Here is a 22,926-nt window from a genome sequence, read left to right as displayed (position 1 = left end):
CCACCAAAAGCTTCACACAGTTATGGCTCCTATTGTGGCAGAAACAGAGCATTTAGATCAGAACAGCACAGAAAAGTTAGGTAAATTTGAGAAATGGAATTGAGTCTGGAGTACCTATGCTAGACATCAGTTTGTGTCAGCAACAGCCTAGGCAACAGAAGAGTGGAAACAAAATATAACAAGATAATGCATTGAATATTGGTGTACACAAATGGGTGTAACACCAATACAATCGTACACAAATGTGTGGTGAGTTAAGGGAGGGAGGATATACCGCTTTCTTCAAGCGGGGGCTGTGCTCACCTCTTAGTCAATAGCTATTCTGGTGTGCAGATGTTAGGGTGCACAATTTATCAATCTATTTTGCACATATACACTTATCTGACATAAATTAGCTTTTAAAAATACAGAAACAGTTCTGCATATATATACACAGCACGGGGTAGGATGTCACACACCCGCCTCCACTCTACATTGTCAGCAGAAGAGGCCTCGTCTGGGATAACAGGGGCAAAGAAACACATGAATCGCAAATATCTGGATTTTCTGTCTAGTAACTGGTCAAATACCGAGAAGATGCTCAAAAGTTTGACAAGTATGCATATCATGAGGTTATTACACTCACAGTGTGCATATCATAATACTACTACACTCACACTATTGATAACAATAACATTATTTTTTATAATTGTCAGCTCTATTGTTAATGTTAGTTCTACTGCTTTTTGTGCAATCAATTGTTGTGGATGATATAAACAACAATGAGGATGTGGCATAAGGTCTTGAGCGATCGACATTCCAGCTGGGAACTAGGAGTCTCGGCAGGGACACTCAACATCCCGTGATTCTTGGCAAATCACGTAATCTCCCTGTGCCTAGAAATGAATGTGTCCATCTGTAACGCAACTGGTGCTCATGTAAAGTGCTCTGATCTTTGGGTCGAGCTCATGCTACATAAAATTCAAATACATAATAATAACTTTATATAAGACGCTGAATGATCTTTGGGCGCCTAGATAACACAAACTGTTACTAGCACAGTCGGGCTCCCGCCCTCAGCCTGGTTGAAATTCTGCATCTGCCTTGCCTAGTCCTCATGTCAGCACCGAGGTCATTGTGTTCTCTCTGAGGCCTAGGACTTATGGGAACTCATTCTAGATAGTTCTACATTACTAGGTGTGGAGTGCTTAAAAGTGACACAAGATAAGAACCTTACATTTAGGCTACACTTTGTAAACAAGAGAGGACCCTGGAACTGCTCTGAAGCTTTAGATTATCTAAAGCTGGGGGTGGAGTCTCAACACTAAAGGAAATCCAGTAGATTTATGACAATCCGGAGTCTATGTGTTTAGGCTTATGAGGGTGGCGCAGAACAGATTTCTCGCCTGATGTGATACTGTGCATAATATGATCTATGTTACAGGATGATGCTGAGTATAGTGTCTGCCAGTAGTTACTGGTTGTGGCATATGTTTATAATATATTCTTACTTGTACTATTGTTACTCGTGGACATTATCGCTAGTGTCTTGTGGGCTTCTTAATAAAAGGGTTCATCGCATTTTAAACAAAATTCTATGATGTATGGTGGGCTTCCGCCAACCATGATGGAAGAACGGCCAAAAAATGATTGAGTTTCCCTTATGGGGGGAGGTATAGAATACAAAGAAAAAGCCCCAAAGTGGACCGACTCTTGCCCACGGAGTCGCTCCCTACAATAATTGCAAAAATGACACCCCTGGGGTCTAATTGGCATTGATTCCCCCGGGTGGGGGGCAAAATCAGCTGAAAAAGAAAGGCCTAACTATCCTGTGGGGGAGCTGAAACATACTCATAACATTAGCCCATAAGTAGAGTGACTCTTGCCCAAGGGGCCACTACCCCAACAAAAAATAAACTCCCATTGGTCTGGTAGATTCAATTTCTTGCTCCACAATCGCAGCCCCACCCGCAACCATAGAGCAGAAATCCTCTAGAGACAGACACAGTGGGAACGGAAAAACTTGCTTCTTTCCACCTATGTAGGTCTGCCTAATAAACTCCTCTCTCCCGAGAAGGACTTACCTAAAAGGAGTCCTCTCTCTAAAATGCACTGAAAGAACATCACTTCCAGCATGTCCCCGACACCATCTGATGATGTTGGTGCTCCATGCACGCACTGACGTCATCAGAATGCTGAAGGGCGACGTGAGTGCCGCTTACACCCCCAATGTGGGCATGTCATGGGGTGGCGTGGGGGTACCCCCAGTGTTCTCCATATGGGTGGGTGCCAGGACAGCCTGGATTTCTCCTCAGCACACATGCACTGTGGCAGCGGATGGCTCCAGACCTTTGGGAGATCCCCTTCATCTCTCTCTCCCTCCAAGGACTTGTTAGGTGACTGTAACATACACAAATTAAATTGTAAAACTACTTCTACAGGTTCATCCAACATTTAATTAAGATTTTAATTATTTTTGGAATTCACAAATACTTTCAGAGTAATCCAGAAAGTGATTGTCGCACTATTGCTAATATCAATGTAGAAATCCCATCTTTGAATGAGAAATTGTGCATATACATTTGTCAGAAAAATCCTGAGGAAGTGGAAGCTTACTTGCTCATCTTTTCATTTTCTCTATGCAAACAAGATTTTTCCTAGGGCAAAAACACTTTCTTTGCATTTTTGCCAATTTTGGGGTTTTTGCGTGCAGATTCACACTTTGCAAATGGATTTCCACCTGCCCTTGACAGATGTGTATCTCCACCATTTACCAGGTGGTTATGGATCAGCAAAATCTTGTCAACCCCTTCAAACAAGAATGTTTACTCTTCAGAAACTCTAATTTCTAAAGTATGTTTGCACTTCATAAGGGATTGTATATGTAAACTACACCTACACATGCAAATAGGTCTGTGGATTGACAGACCTTTTCCTCCTCTTTTGGATGCTAGGCCTCTTAGTAGTGTCTTTTAACCTGTTGCCCTCTGACCTCCTGGCTATTTAATACTATGGCATGTACCCTGTGTTATTCCCCATGAAGACCCTGACTCTGTTATATCAAGTACCCTTTATTATTTCCTCTCTGTTTCACTGATGTTATCTCATCTGCCTCACACCGCTTCCTTTCTGGATCTCTCACACTAACATTATCAGATATCCTCTGGCTCTCTGGCCATCGGATACCTCACACTGAGTTATCACATCTGCCCTGTATCTCTCTCTACCTGGATCCCTCACACTGATGCTATCACATCTGCCCTGCATCTCTCTCTACCTGGATCCCTCACACTGATGCTATCACATCTGCTCTGCATCTCTTCCTTCCATAAACCCTTGCACTGATACCACCACAGATGACATGCATCTCGTCTTCTCTGGAATCCACTCACTAATATTATCACATCTGCCCTGAATCTCCTCCTCCCTGGATCCCTCACACTGATGCAATTACACGCTCCCACTGAACCTATGACATCAGCCCCTTATTTCTTTTTATTCTGTTCTCTCACATGACAAACTATACAAATTCTTTCTCAGTCGGCAGGATGTGTGATAATGTTTCCTCTACCCTTTGTTTCTTCCCCTGTTGATGTCTCACACATCTCCATATCTTCCTCTCCAGATCATCCCTACCTCTGTGTGCAGTGAGAGTTGTCCTCCTGGATACAGGAAGATCCCCCTAGAAGAGAAACCTGTCTGTTGCTATGCCTGCGCCCTCTGCTCAGAAGGAGAGATTACCAACACGAGTGGTAGGTGATAAAGCATTGCGTGACAACCAATGATCCTTTTCAAATGAGAAGATGTTCAATTTCCTCATGAGTGTTAGTTACCTTGACAAATAACCCTCTTCATTTTAAATATTTACTTTACAAATGTTCACCATGTCAGTCACATGGAAATAAAGTTATTTGAACAGAATGATAATATAATTTAAGGATCCGCCAAAGCTAGAATTATTCCATGGTCATCAACTAAACCACACCTTTCTTTCTTTTATTCCCTCTCCCTCCCCAATGATGGCTTTGAGGTGCGGCCACTGGTACAGTGGCACCAGGTGCCAATGTCAAGGAAGTGCCCTCTGCATGGCAGACTGAACTGAGATAAGAGGATCCTGCAGAGATCTTTGTGTGGGCAGCATTTTCAGGGGGTATTTACAACAGAATGACAACTGAGGTGGTAAATGCACTTGAGGTGAGGGAGGATCTTAGATTTGTCTATCACAGTTTTGACTCATGATATAGTAGCATAGAGGGTTAATGTTCCTGCTGCAATGCACAACATGTGACATGCAGATCACAGATTAGTATTTTATGTCGATAGCTTACTGGGTTATCGCTTTTATCACATAGATCCTTCTGTACTTGGAGTTCAAAAGTGACAATCCTTCAGATATAACCCATTGAGCTATGAACTGGCCTCAACATCTTGCATGCAAATAAAAAGGCAGAGGTTTAGATCATTATTGTTTTTCTTCTCAATCTTTTGTTATTCCATGATTGCTGAAAAGGCATCCTTTGGGGAGCAATGCAATTTTATTAGCTTGAATCCTCGATCATGTGTTACATTTATGGCCAGGTTTACAAAGACTTTGTGCCTGGTTTGCTTCAGAAAAGTGATGCAAACCTGGTGCAAAGTGTTGTTTTGGGGCTTACCATGGGTGGCACATTGACCTTCCCCTGCACTCACCCATAGATTTTGATTTCCATTTACTAACGTTGGTATTAAGGGATTGACATAAACAAATTATGCATCCATGAGACAGACATAAAGTTTAAAGAAGGATTTATTTTCTCCAAACCTTTCAAACTTTACATACGTTCTGCACAGTACAACTCACATACAAAGTGGTAAAGGGTTGCACTTTGTCAAATATAGAATTTTGTGCTGGAAGGTCATATGTCCAGTATAAAACCTAAGCTTGAAATCACCTGAACTCCCTTGCACCATTGTATGCAAACACTGGAGGAGAGATCAACAGCATCATATCTTAGTGCCTCTTCGTTTCTCCATGGCCAGCACTGTAAAGTGTAATGCCTACCTGTGAGAAAGTCATCCTTTTTAGCCCGATCAGCCCCATTGTTTGATTGACACTAGTGGTAACTCACTCTGATTGTGCCCTGGGCCATGATAATCAGAGCCAGGGCCAGTTGCATGTGTCACCCCCAGGTGCCCCAGGGGTAGGGTGCCTTGCAACTATAAATAGGAACATTATATAAGAGATGTTTTCTATGCCCAGCTGTAAGAAAAACTGCATATTTTCCCATTTTAGCACATGGGCTCCAAAGGCTAACATAGGAATACTTTAATAAATGATAACCATTGATAGAAGCCAGCTAATAATGTACTTCAAATATTAAAATGATTATTAGAATAAATCCAACAACTTGCCAGGGTTAGATTCAATATAACTTTCACAGCACATTAAGCTATAGAACAATTTTTCAGCCGTCTCTCCTGTTTGGCCAGCCTTCCAGCAGTCTCTCCTGATTGGCCAGCCTTTGACAGGCTGGTCCACATTGCTCTGATGAGGTGTGAAGCAACCTGAGCTGTGACAAAGGGCATCCGGTAGGAGGAGATCTGCAAGCTGCAGAGCAAAAGGCAGGGAAGGTGCGGAGTAGCTAAACTGGTCTTTAAAGTGGGGATGAGAGTTAGGACAGGGCACAAGCTCACACTCACTTCCTGCACCCCAAGCCAGACAGGAGCCCCAGTAATTGAATTAGCAGAGGAGCTTGAAGGGAAGTGTTAAGGAAACTTAGCCATGCACTCTTTTGGATCTACAGATTTAAGGTTTTGCCCTGCCTTAAAAAGAGAAGGAGTGGACTCCCTGAAACCAACATGTTAAAAGAGCTCCACATGCATCATCTCCACCAAGAAGAAACCAGCTGACAACCTTCAGCTGGACCTTTGAGGATTAGGCCAAGTTCATTGCAAGACACATAGTAACAACATCCCATGGAGCAACTCAGAGCTTCTGGAACCTTGGATTGGTGTTTCTACACGTCAGTACCCCGTAAGTTCATTCTGAAAAATGTCCAGAAATTTGGGGAAGATTAGAGAATTTTTGGTAAAAATCACCATGATGGTGGCCCACCCATCGACGGGAATCAAGCCAGAGACTTTGAATTACAACCCGGCGAGCAAAGTCTCGATGGATTAAACCCAGATCTGTGACTGGGGGTGAATGTTTTGCCATTGTGCAACATTCCGTCCATCATCTTGTGTGTTTTGCAGTCCCAGGACCGAGTCAGTGTCGGGCGGAAGGAATTCCTCCCGACATCAAAATAAGGCCCTACATAATAAATGTACACCCCGAAATAGTGACAAGTCAAAATGAATACATTTACTACAAAGTGTAAGAGTAAATTTAAATGTGTGGATTTTCTAATTAATGAATTTCCTACATTTGGTTATTCACCATTTCCAAATGTAATCGTAATACATACTTTTTTTCAAATAGCATTAAAGAAAAGAAACAACCTAGCAATTTTATTTTCAGTTACTATTTATTAAACTTAATCAAAAATTGTGTTTAATTAATGGATTTTTAAAAATTTTGAATATATAAAAACATGGTTAATTGTTAAACTAATTAAATATGTAATTATTAATTCTGTATACTTTTTAAGGCACACACACAAAAACACATACACACATATGCACATAATTTAAAAGTAAACACTATTTAATTATTTTAACCTTTTCTTTCTCTACAGGTTGATTTATTGTGTTTCTGCCTCCATTATTTTCTATGGGAGTGTTTTGCAGAAACTGTGAGTGGTTTTGTGTGGAGCTGAACTCACTACAAGGCTTGACTGGTGATCGTTTGCTACTGTTGTTTATGCATTTTGTACTTTTGAAAGTATCTTTTTTTCTTCATCTCGGTGGAAAGCAGACAGCCTACCACAACAAATGCAGCATGAACTTGAGGCTTTATTACATCACTTGATGCAGTATCACTCCCTAATAGCGCTAAGTTAGTCATAAAGAGTCCAATGTTAAAGAGAAACAGACACTCCAGAGAGTAACAGTACACAGCATTATCAACACAATTTAGAGGCAGCTCAGACTCGCCCTGCGCACCTGAGCAAGTTCCTCATCAGAGAATGTCATCCATGACTTATCTCCAGACTCCCCACACTTTCTTGAATTTCTTAGGACATCCCTATAGTTTGTACACAATTATTTTTTCATGGCCCATACACCAATCCACGTTGGTCTCCCGACTTCCCTGCTTTAGGACCTCACTACTACGGTGGGTGATAAATTCTGCTACGCTGGAGAATTTGCAGAGTTTTGCTCACTGTGCATTCAACTTGGAATGTGGAGTTCAGACAAAACTCTGTTAACTGCAGTGTGGTGGAGTTTTTTCTCAACTGCGGCTTCTCAACTTTAAGTTGGCAAGAGCATGCAGGAATTTGCATCCCGTAGTACAATTTTGTCAACATGGACGGTGGTAAAAGGTTCACATTGAGAAAAGTGCCATTCAAGTGGAAAATCTACTGGAGCTGCAGAAAGAAGCAGCACCCTCTGGCGCACCGTATGGTGCCACTCACAATGAATTTATAATGTTGAATAAGCTTCCAGTGCTAAAAATCCGCATAAGCAGCACAGCGTGCCAAATTCTGACTTCTCACAAACTCTGCATCATTACATAAAAACTCTGTGAGTTCCGCTCACCCTAAATCTACTACCCCCCACATTCTAATGATATCCTGCTTGGCTACCATAAGAGCTTTACTGCAAAAGAGCAGGGCTTATCTGTCTAGGGACTTGTTGCTCTATATGCCCAGGGCTACCATCTGGGGGGGTGTGTTGGATCGTACAGTCTTGGGGGGTCATTAGGATGGCGGGCGGACTTAGTCCGCCTGCCATCCTATCGGTGTTTGGGACCACCTGCTATAAGGGCAGGGGGTCCCATGGGGGGATTAGGATGTGCCCGCCACTCTGGCGGGCACATCCTGCATGTTCAGCACCGCCCGCCACAATGCTAAAAATGCATATATGCATTTGCATTACCAAAGCGGCAGGCACTGTGCGGTGCCTGCCGCTTTGTTAATGAAAATGCAGGGGGGTACCACAGGTACCCGCAGTCTGCACCCCCCCACCTGTCCTTTACTCTGGGGGCCCGCAGGGGGCCCCCAAAGTGAAGCCCGCATGCCTTTCGTGGCGGCATCTGTTTTGGGCAATGCTAATATGGCTGGCGGTGTCTAATAGACATCGCCGAACTGTGACGGCTAGGGGCTCTGAGCGCACTGCTATTTTTGAAAATAAAGCTCAATTCTCTGTTCAATAGCGCCTCTTGTTAGCTGAGCGTGCAATCAAAGCGGCACCTCTTGCCTTAGGTGCCCTATATAATCCAAAGTTGTGCCTTCCTCTGAAAAGGTGAAAGCATCCCTTGATGCACTGCTATACAATCCTGCTGGGGACTGCCCAGCGTTCCTCAAAAGTTACACACAAAAGCTTAACTGTTCATATTCTTTATTTTTTCTTCTTATGGTTCTTTCTTTTACTCTTTGTTTAAACATCCTGCATGTACATTTCTATTCATTAGGTCAGTCCAATGCATTTCGGTCGCTATGACCTTCATCTGGGACCATATGAGCTGAAAACAAGGCGTAACAGTACTGTGTATCAATAATAAATTCATAACATAACAACACAAAAACATTCATGCATGTTCATAATACAAATCAAACAAAATGCAAACGTTGTGATCAACTGTGATAACACCCAAGTGTAAACATGCTGTGTGCTAAATAGTACCAAGAAAAACGCCAATAAGGTACTCACTTATTCTTCTCTTTGTACTACTCGTTATAAAATCAAAACGCTATCTGATGAAAACAAGAACGAAATCATTATAGGAAACCGCTTAAAACTAGAGGTTTCACACCTGCTGCTGAATCAACCCGTTCATATGTATGAGTTACTCACTTTGTACACGTGAAAAAACACGTCTTATCTGTGCTGTTCTCTCTTCCGCAATAAAGGTGCCGGCATTAGCGCGATGCCGGTCCTCTTTCCTGACCTTTAACAAACTCCTTACACAAACCTTCAGTGTACCTCGCTCTCATTGGTCGCGCCCCCGATCACGTGATCGGGACCGCAGCCAATGGGAGCGACGTAGTCCTCTCTAATAGTCTTCGAACATGCGCGGGGAAAGTATGTGTAACGAAATGTTGTCAATAAAGTGTCATGTTGACAGCCGTGTGCAAAAAAGAACTCTCATGGGAACAAAATAAACTATGTCGTATCTAAAAGAAGTGCTTCTTAAAAATAAAAAAATAAAAAATGTGAAAATGCAATGTGTGACTTTGTGATTACACAGGCCCTACTGTGTATTGTTATAGCCGATGACTCGTCCACCCAACCCTGTAGGAAAGGCAAAACGCACATATATACAATTGTTAGCAATGTTTAGAGGTAACATGTAAATTCAACGCGGTCATTGAGCCCAAAAGGCTTATGTGAGTTCAACATATACATCCAACTATTTTCTCGTTGGAGAAGGAATCTGTTATTGTCCCGTCCTTCTATTTTCTCAATCACTTCTAAAACTGTGAACTGTAGTTGAGACACGTTGTGTTTCTCTTCCTTGAAATGGGCTGCTACGGCTGACTTGATGTTACCTGTCCTGATGTTCGACTTGTGTTCATTTAGTCTTGTTTTTATCTTGCGGGTGGTTTTTCCTACGTAAACCTTCCCGCAAGGACATTTCAGCATGTAGATGGCATTCGCCGTGTCACAGGTCGCATTCACACGAAGCTTGATGTTGTGTCCTTTCATTGGATGTGTTATTGCGCTGCCTCTAATGATGTTGTTGCAGTGTCCACATTGTAGGCAAGGTCTAGTGCCTCGGTATGTTTCTACTTTCGTTTTTTTGTTTTAGCAATTCTCCAAGATTTTTTCCCCTGGTGAAGGCAAAAATGGGCTGTTGTTCGAAACTTTTGTCAAAGTCACTTTCGGCTCGTAGGATATTCCAATGAGTTCGTATGATGCTCTTGTATTTGTGGCTCATTGTTGAGTATTTAGACACTATGGTCATCCTTTCTTGCTTTGCTTTGACGCGAGTCTTCAAAAGTTCTGCTCTAGGGATACTTTGAACCTTGTCAATGGATTTGTTAATCAGGGTCGCTGGGTATCCTCTCTTACGAAATCTTTCGCCCATAGTTTCTAATGTGCTTTTCACTTTGTCGGTTTCAGAGGTAATTCTTTTTGCTCTCATCATCTGAGATGTCGGTAAGTGAGTTTTCAGCGAATCCTGGTGAAAACTTTGAAAGTGAACAGTGTTGTTTCTGTCAGTAGGTTTCCTGTACATCTCCGTTTCTATCTTACCTTGGTGCAACTTCACTGGAACATCCAAGAAAGTAATGGAGGATTTAGACATTTCCCAGGTAAGTTCTACTCTCTCATTTTTCGAGTTCAGTTCAGTTAGTGCCCGTTGGAGTGATTCTTCAGTGTTCTTCCAAATGATGAAGACATCATCAATATAACGGACTAGCATTTTCAGGTTGCTAGTCCAAGTGGGGTTGTTCAAGATGAAATGTTCCTCATATGCCTTCATGTATAGGTTAGCATATACCGGGGCAGCGCAATTGCCCATTGAGGTTCCAACCAATTGTTGGTACCACTTGTTGTTGACCTTGAAATAGCTGTGATAAAGCGTAAAAATTATCAACTCCATCAAAAAGACTTGCATTTGTTCGTTGTAATCAGTGGTTAAGATTGCTTGCTCCATCGCTTCTATTCCAGCTCCGTGAGGTATTGAGGTATACAAAGACTTGACGTCTGCTGTGCATAGTAGTAATTCCTCATTCACACCTATTTCCAAGAGGCTTAATCTCGTTAAAAAATCTGTGGAATCTTCGATAAATGTGACCATGTTTTGTACTGTAGGTTGCATATATTTGTCGATAAATTCACCGGTGGTTTCATGAATGCTATTCCTCGTTGATACGATGGGACGCAGTGGAGGATCCCATAAGTTCTTGTGCACCTTCGGTATCATATAAAAAATCGGGCTACTGGGATTCTCCTTGAGCAAAAAATGTTTTGTTTTATCATTGATGGTACCATTCTCCCTTGCTCAGACGACCAGTTCTGTCAATTTTTTGGCATATTCATGAGTAGGATTCAGGTTTAGTTCTGCGTAGGTATTGGAGTCAGCTAAATGTTCTTCTAGTTTCTGTTGATACATGTTGGCATCCATTATAACTAGGCCTCCGCCTTTATCTGCTTTAGTGCAAACGATATCCTTGTTGTGCGCCAGTTTTTTTAGAATGTCCAAATCCTTGTTCGTGAGGTTTCTCCTGGGCTTTTTATAGAATCTTAGCCTACTGAGATCTTGCCTGACCAGAGTTTCAAAAAGGTCTAAGGTCTTGTGGCTTGTGGGAGCCATATAAGTGCTTCTTGCTCGTAACCCTTTAAGTTGATCTTGTTCGGTTGTGATAGGTTTATCGACTATGTGATCAAAGAAATAACGCAACCTTAATTTGCGCATCAGTTTGAAAAAACTGATGTCATCGCCACCACATTAAACCTTTTCCGCCCGGCCCGCAAGGCAACCGGGGCGGAAAAGCGGTGGATGGTCTTTCTGTCCGCCACGGTCCCCCCTTCATCCTAATATGGTGGGGGGAATTTAGGTGCGGATGGCGGGGTCAATCCGTCCGCCATCCTAATGGGCCCCTAAAACTCTGAGAGTCAACTTCAAATACACCCCCAGTATTTCCAGAGGAATGGACAGTCCCAGAAGATGTGGTTCCTCTCTGTCCACAGTCTCTCGTACAGCTGTATGATCAAATCTTCACCATTCAGAACAGTCTGAAATGGATATAATAAGCCTGGTGGGACAGCCTAAGATGTATCAGCTGAAACGATCCCTAATGACTACTTTTCGTGGGTATCTGCAGGTTGCCTCCTCAGTTGTCATCTTCCATTTTATTGTGGAAAAGTAAATTTTGCCATGTTCTGTGTCCCTACGCCTCATCCATCATGTGTTATGTGTGCATGATCAATATGCATATGTTATTCCCCATTCTGATTGAAGACGCAATTACAGTTGTGTCCACCTCTAGTATGTTAGTTTCCAGTCCTCGTGAATACTACGAATATCAGGCCTATGTAAGTAATGTTGCCACGTTTCCCAGTGTGCACGTTATTCAATTATAAAGTCCCCGTTTCCAGGCCTCAAAGGGCCCGGACCACAGTTTTCAGCTCCTGTCTCCTGAAAGCCTCGCTGAGGAGCGATACAGCCCCCACCTGTATCCTCGACCCTTCACTTACTTCCTGCCTCGCAGTGCCCGGTGCACCCCGGCTCTGCCTCTGAGTCTGCCAAAAGTATGTTATAGTTCCTGCTATCAGTTCAGTCCTCCTCCTCTGCATTCCTAAGCTACTGAACTGCATCAATAATTTCCGTCATTGTCTAGCCTTCTCGTCTCCATGTTAGAGAAATACTGTATTTAATGGTCATTTAATATTCTTCACGCACTACATGTAGAATAATGCATGGTCCAGTCTTAGAATCAGGTTAGCTTTTCCCCTCATGACTTCTAGTTTATATCAACATGTTCCCTAAACATTAGATACCAGATAGGGTTTAGGTACATGTCGCTCCGACCCTCCAGACTTTAGTCTCTGCTCCTAGCACAGAGTTCGTAGCCCCCAGCTTCTCCTAGTAACACGTCATTGCCAGTTTTCGCGCACCATTAGGTTAGAGGTCCCGGCTCCTTAGGTAGCCCCCTCCTATGTGTCCGCCCATTCATGACATATTCTGTTACGTTCTACATCACATGTCTAAGTAAACCCCCAGTTACACCTCTTATTACTGTTATCTCTCGCGACTGTTACACGTCACGCCTTCTGCTCCACCCACTGTTACGCCTACTGCAATGTAATGCTATGTGTTTGCGCTATGTATATAAATCAATGTTATGTTATTAAATGTTAGCGCGCTCATCCCAGACCTAGCCCCAGCAGCTGCTGGGCCTCTTTTCCCCTGCTGGGCCCCAGTTGTCCTGCTGGGCCCTGTCATTCTGTTCCTATGCAGGTTGTCCTGATCCTGTCCTTATGCTGTAATAAACCTGCAGAAACTCCTACTACCTCGAATCTTGACTCTTATTTATTGAGCTATCTGTTATGCTATAAGTCTAGTCAAAAATAGGGTATTATTTATTTATTTACCACATAATGGCGCCCGAATAGGGACTTGCCCTTTCCCCACGCGTCGGTGAAGCCACGCCGACCCCCTGACCCTCTGCAGTCGTGACGGAACCATACTGGCCAGTGCAGATATTTCTGCTTCAAGTATCCCTCAGGCCCACGGAGGAGACGGAGGAGGCGGTCCAGCATCCGAACGAGACGGTGGAGGAACGCGGCGAGTCCCGACCAGAGCCCAAGCCGAGAGTCCAAGGTCCGAGGTATCCGGAGGTCCACCCGTAACTGAAGTCCGAAGTCCGAAGTTCGTCGTCGTAGTCCAGTCCCGTCCGAGGCCTTCCGTTCCGTGCTGCCCGGGGAGTACCATTGCTGGGGTAGTGTCTAGACAGGGTCAGTCTAAATTGACTCCTGGTCCGTGGGTTGGTGGTACCCAAGCCCACAAACGAAGTATTCACCTAGGTGGATACGGGTCTTGATGTGTTCCTTTATGGGACCGGTATGTTCCGTACTGTTATAGCAGTGCATCCAGTAATTCTAGTCTGTTCCGTTCTCGAGAATTCTGTTCTGTTTCTGTTTTCAGTATTTTCAGGTAGTATTCTGTTCGAACTGTTATTTATAATATTGTTTAATGTATTTCCAATGTCGTGGTATGCCTGAATTGTTTTCCCAATTGTTATTGTTTTTCGTGTATTGTATTGTGTTCCGATTCAAGTTTAGAATGCCGCTCTTTTCCAAGTTACGTCAGTTAAAAACTAGAAAGGGTCTGCTGGAAGCAGCAGTTCCTGTTCCGCCTAGGGACAGTCCAGGTCACTTTATGTATCAGAAACATGGCATAAGCGCCATATTGTATCTAGATTTATGGGTAGAATATACCAAACAGTTAGAAGAAAAGTATAGATGGCCCGTATCGGGTACATGGGATGCCGAATGTATCATGCGAGTAGAAGAAGCATTATGGAAAAAGAAAGCCAGACAGTCACAGAAAGATGCCATCGAGTTATGGCGTAAGGAAGCTCATAAAAGAACGGAAAAGGAAGTCAGAAAGTCAGAGTTAAGTAGAGAATCCCAAGAACGAGCCCAAGAAAGAGAATTAATCGAGATAGGTGAACAAGTCAAAGCCGAACAGTCAGATAGACAGAGGCATGCCCTTATTAAGGGTATGTATCCTCTCCTTGCCGAAGGCTTGCTAAAAGCGACCCCAGAGGCACCCAGTAATTTCCCGCCACCATTGGTTCCGACCAAGCTACGTCACAAACCGACCGCAGCTGATATTTTTATTTCGTCCTATTTGGACGACACAGTTCCAGAATATGCAAATCCAGTTCGCGCTCCACCTGTCCCTGTAAATCAGGCACTTCCAGTTCCTCCAGACACCGGAGTACCTGTTACGGTACCCCCGGGTCAGCCTGCTATACAAGTTCAGCCCACGTTACAATTACCGACCCTGCAAGCACGAAGAATGTCAGTCGACGATTCTAGTCTAGGGGCCGCAGGAGGGGGTCCTCCTCAAACCCCGCCGCCACACAAGCGTTTATCAGCACTCGAATTACATGCTCAAGCATCACAGCGTACTCCTAAAAGTAATAAGTCTGTTACAGAAATCAGACAAGCCCTTGCCGAATGTGTCTATGACGCAGTCCCAGGCGAGTATAATATGGTTTTATATTCCGTACGCATAAGAAGGGTGACCGAGTATCTAGTTACCTTACCAAATATGAAAGAAGATCTAGACAGAATATATCGTTTCATCCGTACAGGGGATGATCCAGAAAGTATTGGCGAGATTATGTCCCAAAGGAAAGCCGAGATTCAGCTCATGATATTAAAGTTCCTGATCAATTGTCTAATAAGAGAACAAGATTACCCGTCTAAAGATCCCGCCGAAATGAGAATCCTAACAAGGTGGAGTGATAATATAGCCGAGGGTAAGCACAAGACCATTAGTGCCATGGAAAGTATGTACAAGAAAATTCGTAAAGAAATAATAAGGTTACACGAACAGCGTAAAGCAGCACAAGTAAGCGAGAAAGAAAGTATCTCTGATCCTGAAGAGGAAGACGAGAATCCCGCCAGAATAGCGTATGTAGGAAAATCCAGATTTCCAGATCGCCATTTACGCCTAGAACCCAAGTCTGTTTTTCATCATCCAACACCAGAACAAGGTTCTCTAGAACAAGTATTTCAAGCTACCGATCACATTCTGAAATCACGAGTCGGTTATAGTGAGTTAAGCACCATGCATGAACAAGAACTAGCCCGATCAGCAGTCCGATGGATTACTGATTCTACCACTTTTCCAGACGAAATAGTGGCACAAATGTTTCTGAAACTGCCCCCAGCCGAGCAACGACTGGTGGGTATGTATATGATCCAGCACCTCATTACTCTGTATGAGGGTCAACACTCTGATCCAGGCCCGTTACACGATATCCTGAACGAGTTACTCCAGTACAGATGGAGAGGTCTAGGTACCGATTTAATTATTGTTATTCTAGAACAGCGCCACAAGTATAGAACGTTCCTGAACCCGCATTTTGTTCATGTCTCACCCCCAGAAAGTAAACCATTCTACATAGACAGACAGAATCCGTTACGAGAAGTCCACCCAGTCCAAGGGGCGGGTGGCGTAATGCAACGAGTGTTTGTATACACTCCAATTTCAAAGATGGAACTCCTTGAAATGAAGAAATTAATTCCCTGTCATGACAAAGATCCAGCAGGGTTCCATAGAGAATTAAAAGACATGCTCCGTATGGGAGAATACACTTACCCAGATATCATTAAAATGTTAAAGGTTCTGCTACCCGCAGGGGTGTATGAAAAGTTAAAAGAAAAAGAATGGGAGGTGGGAGAGAAAAAGATCGATTGGGCAGCTCTAGAAGCTGAAGACAAGGCACGAGTACCAGGTACCGGTCTTGGAGATAAATGTAAAGAGTTACCAGAATTATTGATTCAAGTTTTACCCAGATTATTGACAACTAGGAAAGAAGACTGGGATGCAATCTCAGCCTGTAAACAGAAACAAGATGAAGACATTAGTGATTTTTATTCTAGATTCGAGAAATGTTTCAGTATTAATAGTGGTCTCAAGACAAGTAGTGAGTCATACCCTCATCTTTTCGTTACCAAATTAGTCGAGAATTCAAGTCCACAAATTAAAAACCGAGTTTTGAAAGTCGAAAGCACCTGGCAAGCAAATACTCCGTCCCAGATGCTCCAGATGCTTCAGTATCACCAGAATAGAATCAGAGAAGAGCAAGAACACGAAAGAAAACGTATGAAAGACACGAAAATGAAAGTGCTAGTTGCACAATCTATTCCTCAAGACAGTCAGAAGAGGGGTCCGATTCAAGCCAGTCATCCTGCAGCTCCCGTTAAAGGGAACTGCAATTATTGTAAACAGCCAGGTCATTTTATAAACGAGTGTGCAGTTCTGAAACACAACATAGCTACTGGTAAGACTAAAGAAAGACCACGTCCGCCGAGACAAGAACAAGTTTCACAGACTCCTCAGTCACAGAATGCACCACAGACAGTTACCGTACCGCAGCCTATTGCTGCAACACAGCACGTTACTTCACAGATGTACCAGTATGCACAGTCCGAGTATCCAGAGTACCAGTCATATTCATGAAACAGCCTAGAGAGGGAGGTAGGCTTGCCTCTCATCGAGATACCTGTAGACCAAGAAGGTCCCTATGTTCATAGTCAAGTATTAGGGAAAGACAGAAAGTTTTTGATCGATACAGGGGCAAGTAGGACCACAATTAGTCACGCCGAAGTTCCAGGGGCTCCGCTCTCAGGCTCAAGAAATGTTTCCCTTGGATTTTCAGGAAAACCCATCGTTAATGAGATTTCAAAGCCAGTTACTCTAGAAGTAGGTCCATTGTCCCGTACTACTGATCTGTTACTTACTAAGTCATGTCCAGAAAATCTGTTAGGTATTAAGACACTGAAAGAGTTAGGTGCAGTTATTTGCTGTTCCCCAGAGGGAATACGTCTGTTCCTACGTGACTTTAAGGGTCACTATGTATTGCGAGATTTTGATTCAAGATTGTCTAATGTTCCGCAGCATTTATGGGCGCAAGGTCCAACTGATGTAGGTTACATGCAAATCACACCCTATCGTGTGACTCTCAAACCAGGTGTAGTGTTACCACGAATCAGGCAGTACAGATTGCCGCCTGAGGCTGTAGCAGCCTTATCCAAAATTATTGACGAGCTCATGGCTCAAGGAGTAGTTGTAGAAACTGACTCCAATGTATGTAATTCTCCGATCATTCCAGTCATGAAACGTACTGATCCAAATGCACCCCCAGTATATCGATTAGTGATTGATTTACGAGAGCTTAACAAATGTATTATTCCTCAGTACCCAGTTGTCCCAGATATTTCTTCCCTGTTAACAGCCATTGATTCCGAAGCCATGTTTTTCACTGTTATTGACCTCAAGAATGCATTTTTTAGTGTTCCAATTCATCCAGACAGTCAGTTTCTTTTCGGATTTTGTTTAAATGGAAGGAGCTATATGTTTACACGCGCTCCTCAAGGTTTCACAGAAAGCCCTAGCATTTACAGTCAAGCACTCAAGAGACAACTAGACAACATTCACATGCCAACTGACACTGCCCTGCTCCAGTATGTCGATGATCTACTGATCACAGCCCGTTCTGAACGTGACTGCGAGCGTGCATCACTTACAGTTCTGTATTTTCTAGCCGAGATGGGGCACAAGGTGTCACCTTCGAAGCTTCAATTCTGTGTCCAGCAAGTGGTATACTTAGGACACTTGCTGTCCAAGAGGGGTAGGCAGTTGACACCCGACCGTATCCAGCTAATAGCGAGTCTTCCCCAGCCCAGAACCCAGAAGGAGGTACGTGCCTTTATCGGCCTTACTTCTTATTGTAGACAATGGATTCCCCAGTATGCATTTCTAGCCAAGCCACTGATACAGTTAACGACACAGGAGGCAGCCGTATCGACTGTCCTCCCTTGGACATCTGAACATACACTTAGTTTCAACGAGTTAAAGAAAGCCCTATGCCAAGCTCCAGTTCTAGCTACACCGAACTACAGTAAGCCTTTTATACTTTTCGTTACAGAACGCGAAGGTACAGCATTATCTGTTCTCACACAAGATCAAGCAAGTCAATACAAGCCCTGTGCTTATTTTTCGAGCACATTAGATCCAGTCGCCCAGGCGTTGCCTGCGTGCCTCAAGTCAGTTGCAGCCACAGCACTAGCTATCAGACAAAGTGATTCCATAGTTTTAGGACATTCCCTGACAGTACAAGTTCCACATTCAGTAGAAGTTCTTTTAAACCGAACACAAACTCAACACTTGACAATTGCACGTTTAACAGGTTATGAATTGACACTGTTCCAGCCACACATAGAAATTAGACGCTGCAACGTCCTGAATCCTGCTACACTGTTACCATCAGTTAATTCAAATCCAGACCCACATGATTGTGTGGAAGTAGTTAACATTACGACAAAGCCAAGACAAGACCTGACAGATATTCCGTTACTAGATCCTGACCTGACACTTTATGTGGACGGTTCATGTATGAGAACTAGTACAGGAGAACTAGTCGCCGCGTATGCAGTGACTACTGACACTGAAGTTATTGAAACACACCGTATTGATACTCTGTCCGCTCAAGCAGCAGAGCTAGTTGCTCTGACACAAGCCTGTATACACGCCAAGAACCTGAAGGTTAATGTTTACACAGATTCACGTTACGCATTCGGAGTTGTACACGACTTCGGAGTGCTCTGGCAGGAGAGAGGTTTTATGACTTCTCATGGAACCAAGATTCAGCATGGTCTCCTTATTCAAGCCCTGTTAGATGCCATACATTTACCGACATCTATTGCTATCATGAAATGCAAAGCACATACGAAAGTCACTGACATTATTTCCCAAGGTAATGATCTAGCAGACCGCACAGCCAAGCTTACAGCACAGACTCCAGACATTCCAGTTAATCAAACACATATTCCAGATCTGACCACATGCATGACAGTTAAGGACCCTACACAAGATGTCATAGATATTCAGTCACATGCTACTCCCGATGAAATCAAGAAATGGTCTGTACAAGGAGGGGTCCAGACAGATCAAGGATGGTTAACGAAGGGTAGAGCCACATGGTTTCTCCCCGATTCTATGGTTCAAGTCATTATCAACACCGCACATAGCCCAGCACATTTAGGAGAAAAAGCTATGTTAGACAGTATCCAGAACATTTGGTTTAACAAGCATTTACGAGCTGCAGCCAAGCAGAAAGTCCGTACCTGTATGATATGTTGTCAGTTTAATCCAGGTAAAAGTGTCCCGGTGGAACAAGGTGGTTTCCAGCCCCCTGACCACCCTTTTGAGGTCCTCCAGATGGATTATATTCAAATGGAGCGATGTCGAGGTTTCAAGTATGTCCTTGTAGTTGTATGCGCTTTGTCCAGGTGGACAGAAGCATATCCAGTCCCAGATTACACAGCCACGACCACTGCCAAGCAGTTGGTTCGTGAATTCTTCCCTAGATATGGACTCCCTAGAGTCGTATATTCTGATAACGGCCAGCCATTCTCATCCGAACTCATGAGACACGTTTCCCTGTTGTTAGGGTACCAGTGGAAGTTCCATTGTGTACGCCATCCAGAAGCAGCTGGACTAGTCGAAAGACATAATCAGACTCTGAAAATCCGTATAGCAAAAGTCTGTAAAGACAAGGGTGTAGACTGGTTAGTAGCTTTGCCAGTCGCTCTGTTTTATATGCGTATGGTCGCACATTCCAGATCAGGTCTGTCCCCGTATGAGGTCGTTTTCGGCCGCCCCCCTAACATGTGGGGTACTCCTAGACCCCGAAGTATTACCGATGTTTCATGTAATATGCTCACAGATTACCTAGCTTCCTTGATGTCTGCCCTCAACTCATGTCGTTCACAGGTTGCCGCCGCATTTCCAGACAATACCGAGGTGGCACCGCACGAGATCGTTCCAGGGTCCCTAGTGATGATCAGAAATTTTGACAGATCAAGTCCGCTGGAACCACGTTGGAAGGAGCCACGTCAGGTCCTCTTGACCACCCGAACTGCCGTCAAGTTGGAAGGCAGGAAGGGGTGGGTCCACCTTTCTCATGTAAAACTTTTCAAAGGATCGGAACCAGACATTGCCAAGAACATTTCCCAGGATTCGAAGGATTGCCAGAACATTGTTTTAAAGGACTGTCCCGCACCAGACTTTATTACAACCCCTCCCTTGTTAGAGAAAACTCCGCAACAGGAGTATAAGTTAAAGCTCAGGTCTAATAAGTCAGCCAGTTTGATTGTATAAGTCCTCCCCTAGGTGAAACGGTTAGACTGTTTCTGACATGTATAAAATAGACCCCCATAGTGAGAGAGTCAGTCGAAGTTCACTTCAATGCATCGTTTTTCTAAGTTTCATATTATTTCTTAGCATAATGATTTCCTGCACCAGTTATGCTTTCTATCTGTGTTTTCCAGTTCCTCATGTAAACATGTCTGCTCATACTACAGTAGAGCACACGTTTAGTGATCTGCCTCCTCACGAATATTCATACCGCCTCGCTATGCGTAATAACACATTTATCCGTATGTTACATTATTCACACCAGACCAGCAATGCCACTAATTGTTGGGTGTGTGGTCGACTCCCCCCTTTCCAGACACCGAAGGGAGTTCTGCCACTTTTTCCTTATCCATTCTCACACAATGGTTCGTGTGGAGCATGGTCCACGCTAACGTCATCCTCAACAGATATGTCTTTTCTTAATAGTACATGTTTCCCAGACAAGCAAGGTTTCCCCCATAGAACAGGTTTAGATCTAGAAAATGAAGTATATAATTTAGGAAATTATTCGTCGAATTTCATGGTTCTGAATGTTCAGTCTGATACTACTCCAGACTCACCCGCTATTTCAGTACTACCAGTCAAAGGCGAATTATGTGTCCGTAGTTATGGTTCTGTACATATAGGTCATAGTGAATGTACTACTGTTATCCAGTATAGTGACAGTGGGAAATCTATTTTTATAGCTTCACGTCATTCTTATTTTGTTTGTGGTCAAACTGCATATGTCCGTCTGCCCCTCGATTGGGAGGGAACCTGTTACATTGCTTTCCTACTGCCACCTGTTTTTCTAGCCCCACCTGATTATCATAGGAATTCTTTCTTAGTACACACTAGACACAAGAGAAATCTCCCGATTGTCGATTATACTGAAACCGCCGCCGAGCAATTCATTGATATAGATAAAGGTGTTTTCCCTTATTTAGGTACAGTTGTAAATAGTAAGCTAATCCGTAGGTTAACAAGAACCCTTGAAGCAGTAGTAGATGAGACTGCCTCTGCTCTAGGTAACTTAACTGAAGAGCAATCCTTTATGAGAATTGTCGTTTTACAGAATCGTCTCGTCCTTGACGTCATACTGGCCGATAGGGGCGGGGCCTGTAGAATTCTCGGATCCAGCTGTTGCATTTTCATTCCAAATAACGCGCCGTCTGTTTATTCAGCTATAACCAGACTCCATAAAATTGCCCATCTGTTACACCAAGATCCAGGCACCTGGACATGGTCCGGTTGGTTCTGGAATATAATTTCCGCATGGGGATGGAAAGTCCTGTCCTTCCTAGGTATTGCAGTAGCGATTATATTCAGCTGCTGCCTCTGTATACAATGTGGCCCTGCGATTTGCAGCATGTGTGCTACCTCTTGTATTCCTAGTCCCAAGCCCCGTTCTAAATCCCGTTCCAAGACAATTCGAGACGAGCAAATGGTACTGTATGAAATGATAGACGGTATCATGAATATTGATGTTTCCTGATGGAAACGTAGTGACAAGGAGGGAATGTGGAAAAGTAAATTTTGCCATGTTCTGTGTCCCTACGCCTCATCCATCATGTGTTATGTGTGCATGATCAATATGCATATGTTATTCCCCATTCTGATTGAAGACGCAATTACAGTTGTGTCCACCTCTAGTATGTTAGTTTCCAGTCCTCGTGAATACTACGAATATCAGGCCTATGTAAGTAATGTTGCCACGTTTCCCAGTGTGCACGTTATTCAATTATAAAGTCCCCGTTTCCAGGCCTCAAAGGGCCCGGACCACAGTTTTCAGCTCCTGTCTCCTGAAAGCCTCGCTGAGGAGCGATACAGCCCCCACCTGTATCCTCGACCCTTCACTTACTTCCTGCCTCGCAGTGCCCGGTGCACCCCGGCTCTGCCTCTGAGTCTGCCAAAAGTATGTTATAGTTCCTGCTATCAGTTCAGTCCTCCTCCTCTGCATTCCTAAGCTACTGAACTGCATCAATAATTTCCGTCATTGTCTAGCCTTCTCGTCTCCATGTTAGAGAAATACTGTATTTAATGGTCATTTAATATTCTTCACGCACCACATGTAGAATAATGCATGGTCCAGTCTTAGAATCAGGTTAGCTTTTCCCCTCATGACTTCTAGTTTATATCAACATGTTCCCTAAACATTAGATACCAGATAGGGTTTAGGTACATGTCGCTCCGACCCTCCAGACTTTAGTCTCTGCTCCTAGCACAGAGTTCGTAGCCCCCAGCTTCTCCTAGTAACACGTCATTGCCAGTTTTCGCGCACCATTAGGTTAGAGGTCCCGGCTCCTTAGGTAGCCCCCTCCTATGTGTCCGCCCATTCATGACATATTCTGTTACGTTCTACATCACATGTCTAAGTAAACCCCCAGTTACACCTCTTATTACTGTTATCTCTCGCGACTGTTACACGTCACGCCTTCTGC

At 43.6% G+C, this 22,926-nt stretch overlaps 1 protein-coding gene across 1 annotated transcript in view; it reads left to right on the top strand.

Annotated features, from left to right (window-relative positions):
• Positions 1–22,926, top strand: part of LOC144784223 (vomeronasal type-2 receptor 26-like) — a 107,571-nt gene that overhangs the window by 28,965 nt on the left and 55,680 nt on the right. The window contains exon 3 of the mRNA XM_078662874.1: positions 3,605–3,731. Coding sequence (XP_078519000.1) covers positions 3,605–3,731 — 127 coding nt within the window. The remainder of the gene's footprint in view (positions 1–3,604; positions 3,732–22,926) is intronic.

The sequence above is a fragment of the Lissotriton helveticus genome, chromosome 10, assembly GCF_964261635.1.
Source record: "Lissotriton helveticus chromosome 10, aLisHel1.1, whole genome shotgun sequence".
NCBI lineage: Eukaryota > Metazoa > Chordata > Amphibia > Caudata > Salamandridae > Lissotriton > Lissotriton helveticus.
Note: the sequence above shows the minus strand (reverse complement) of the source record. Positions and strands in the feature narration are given on the sequence as shown.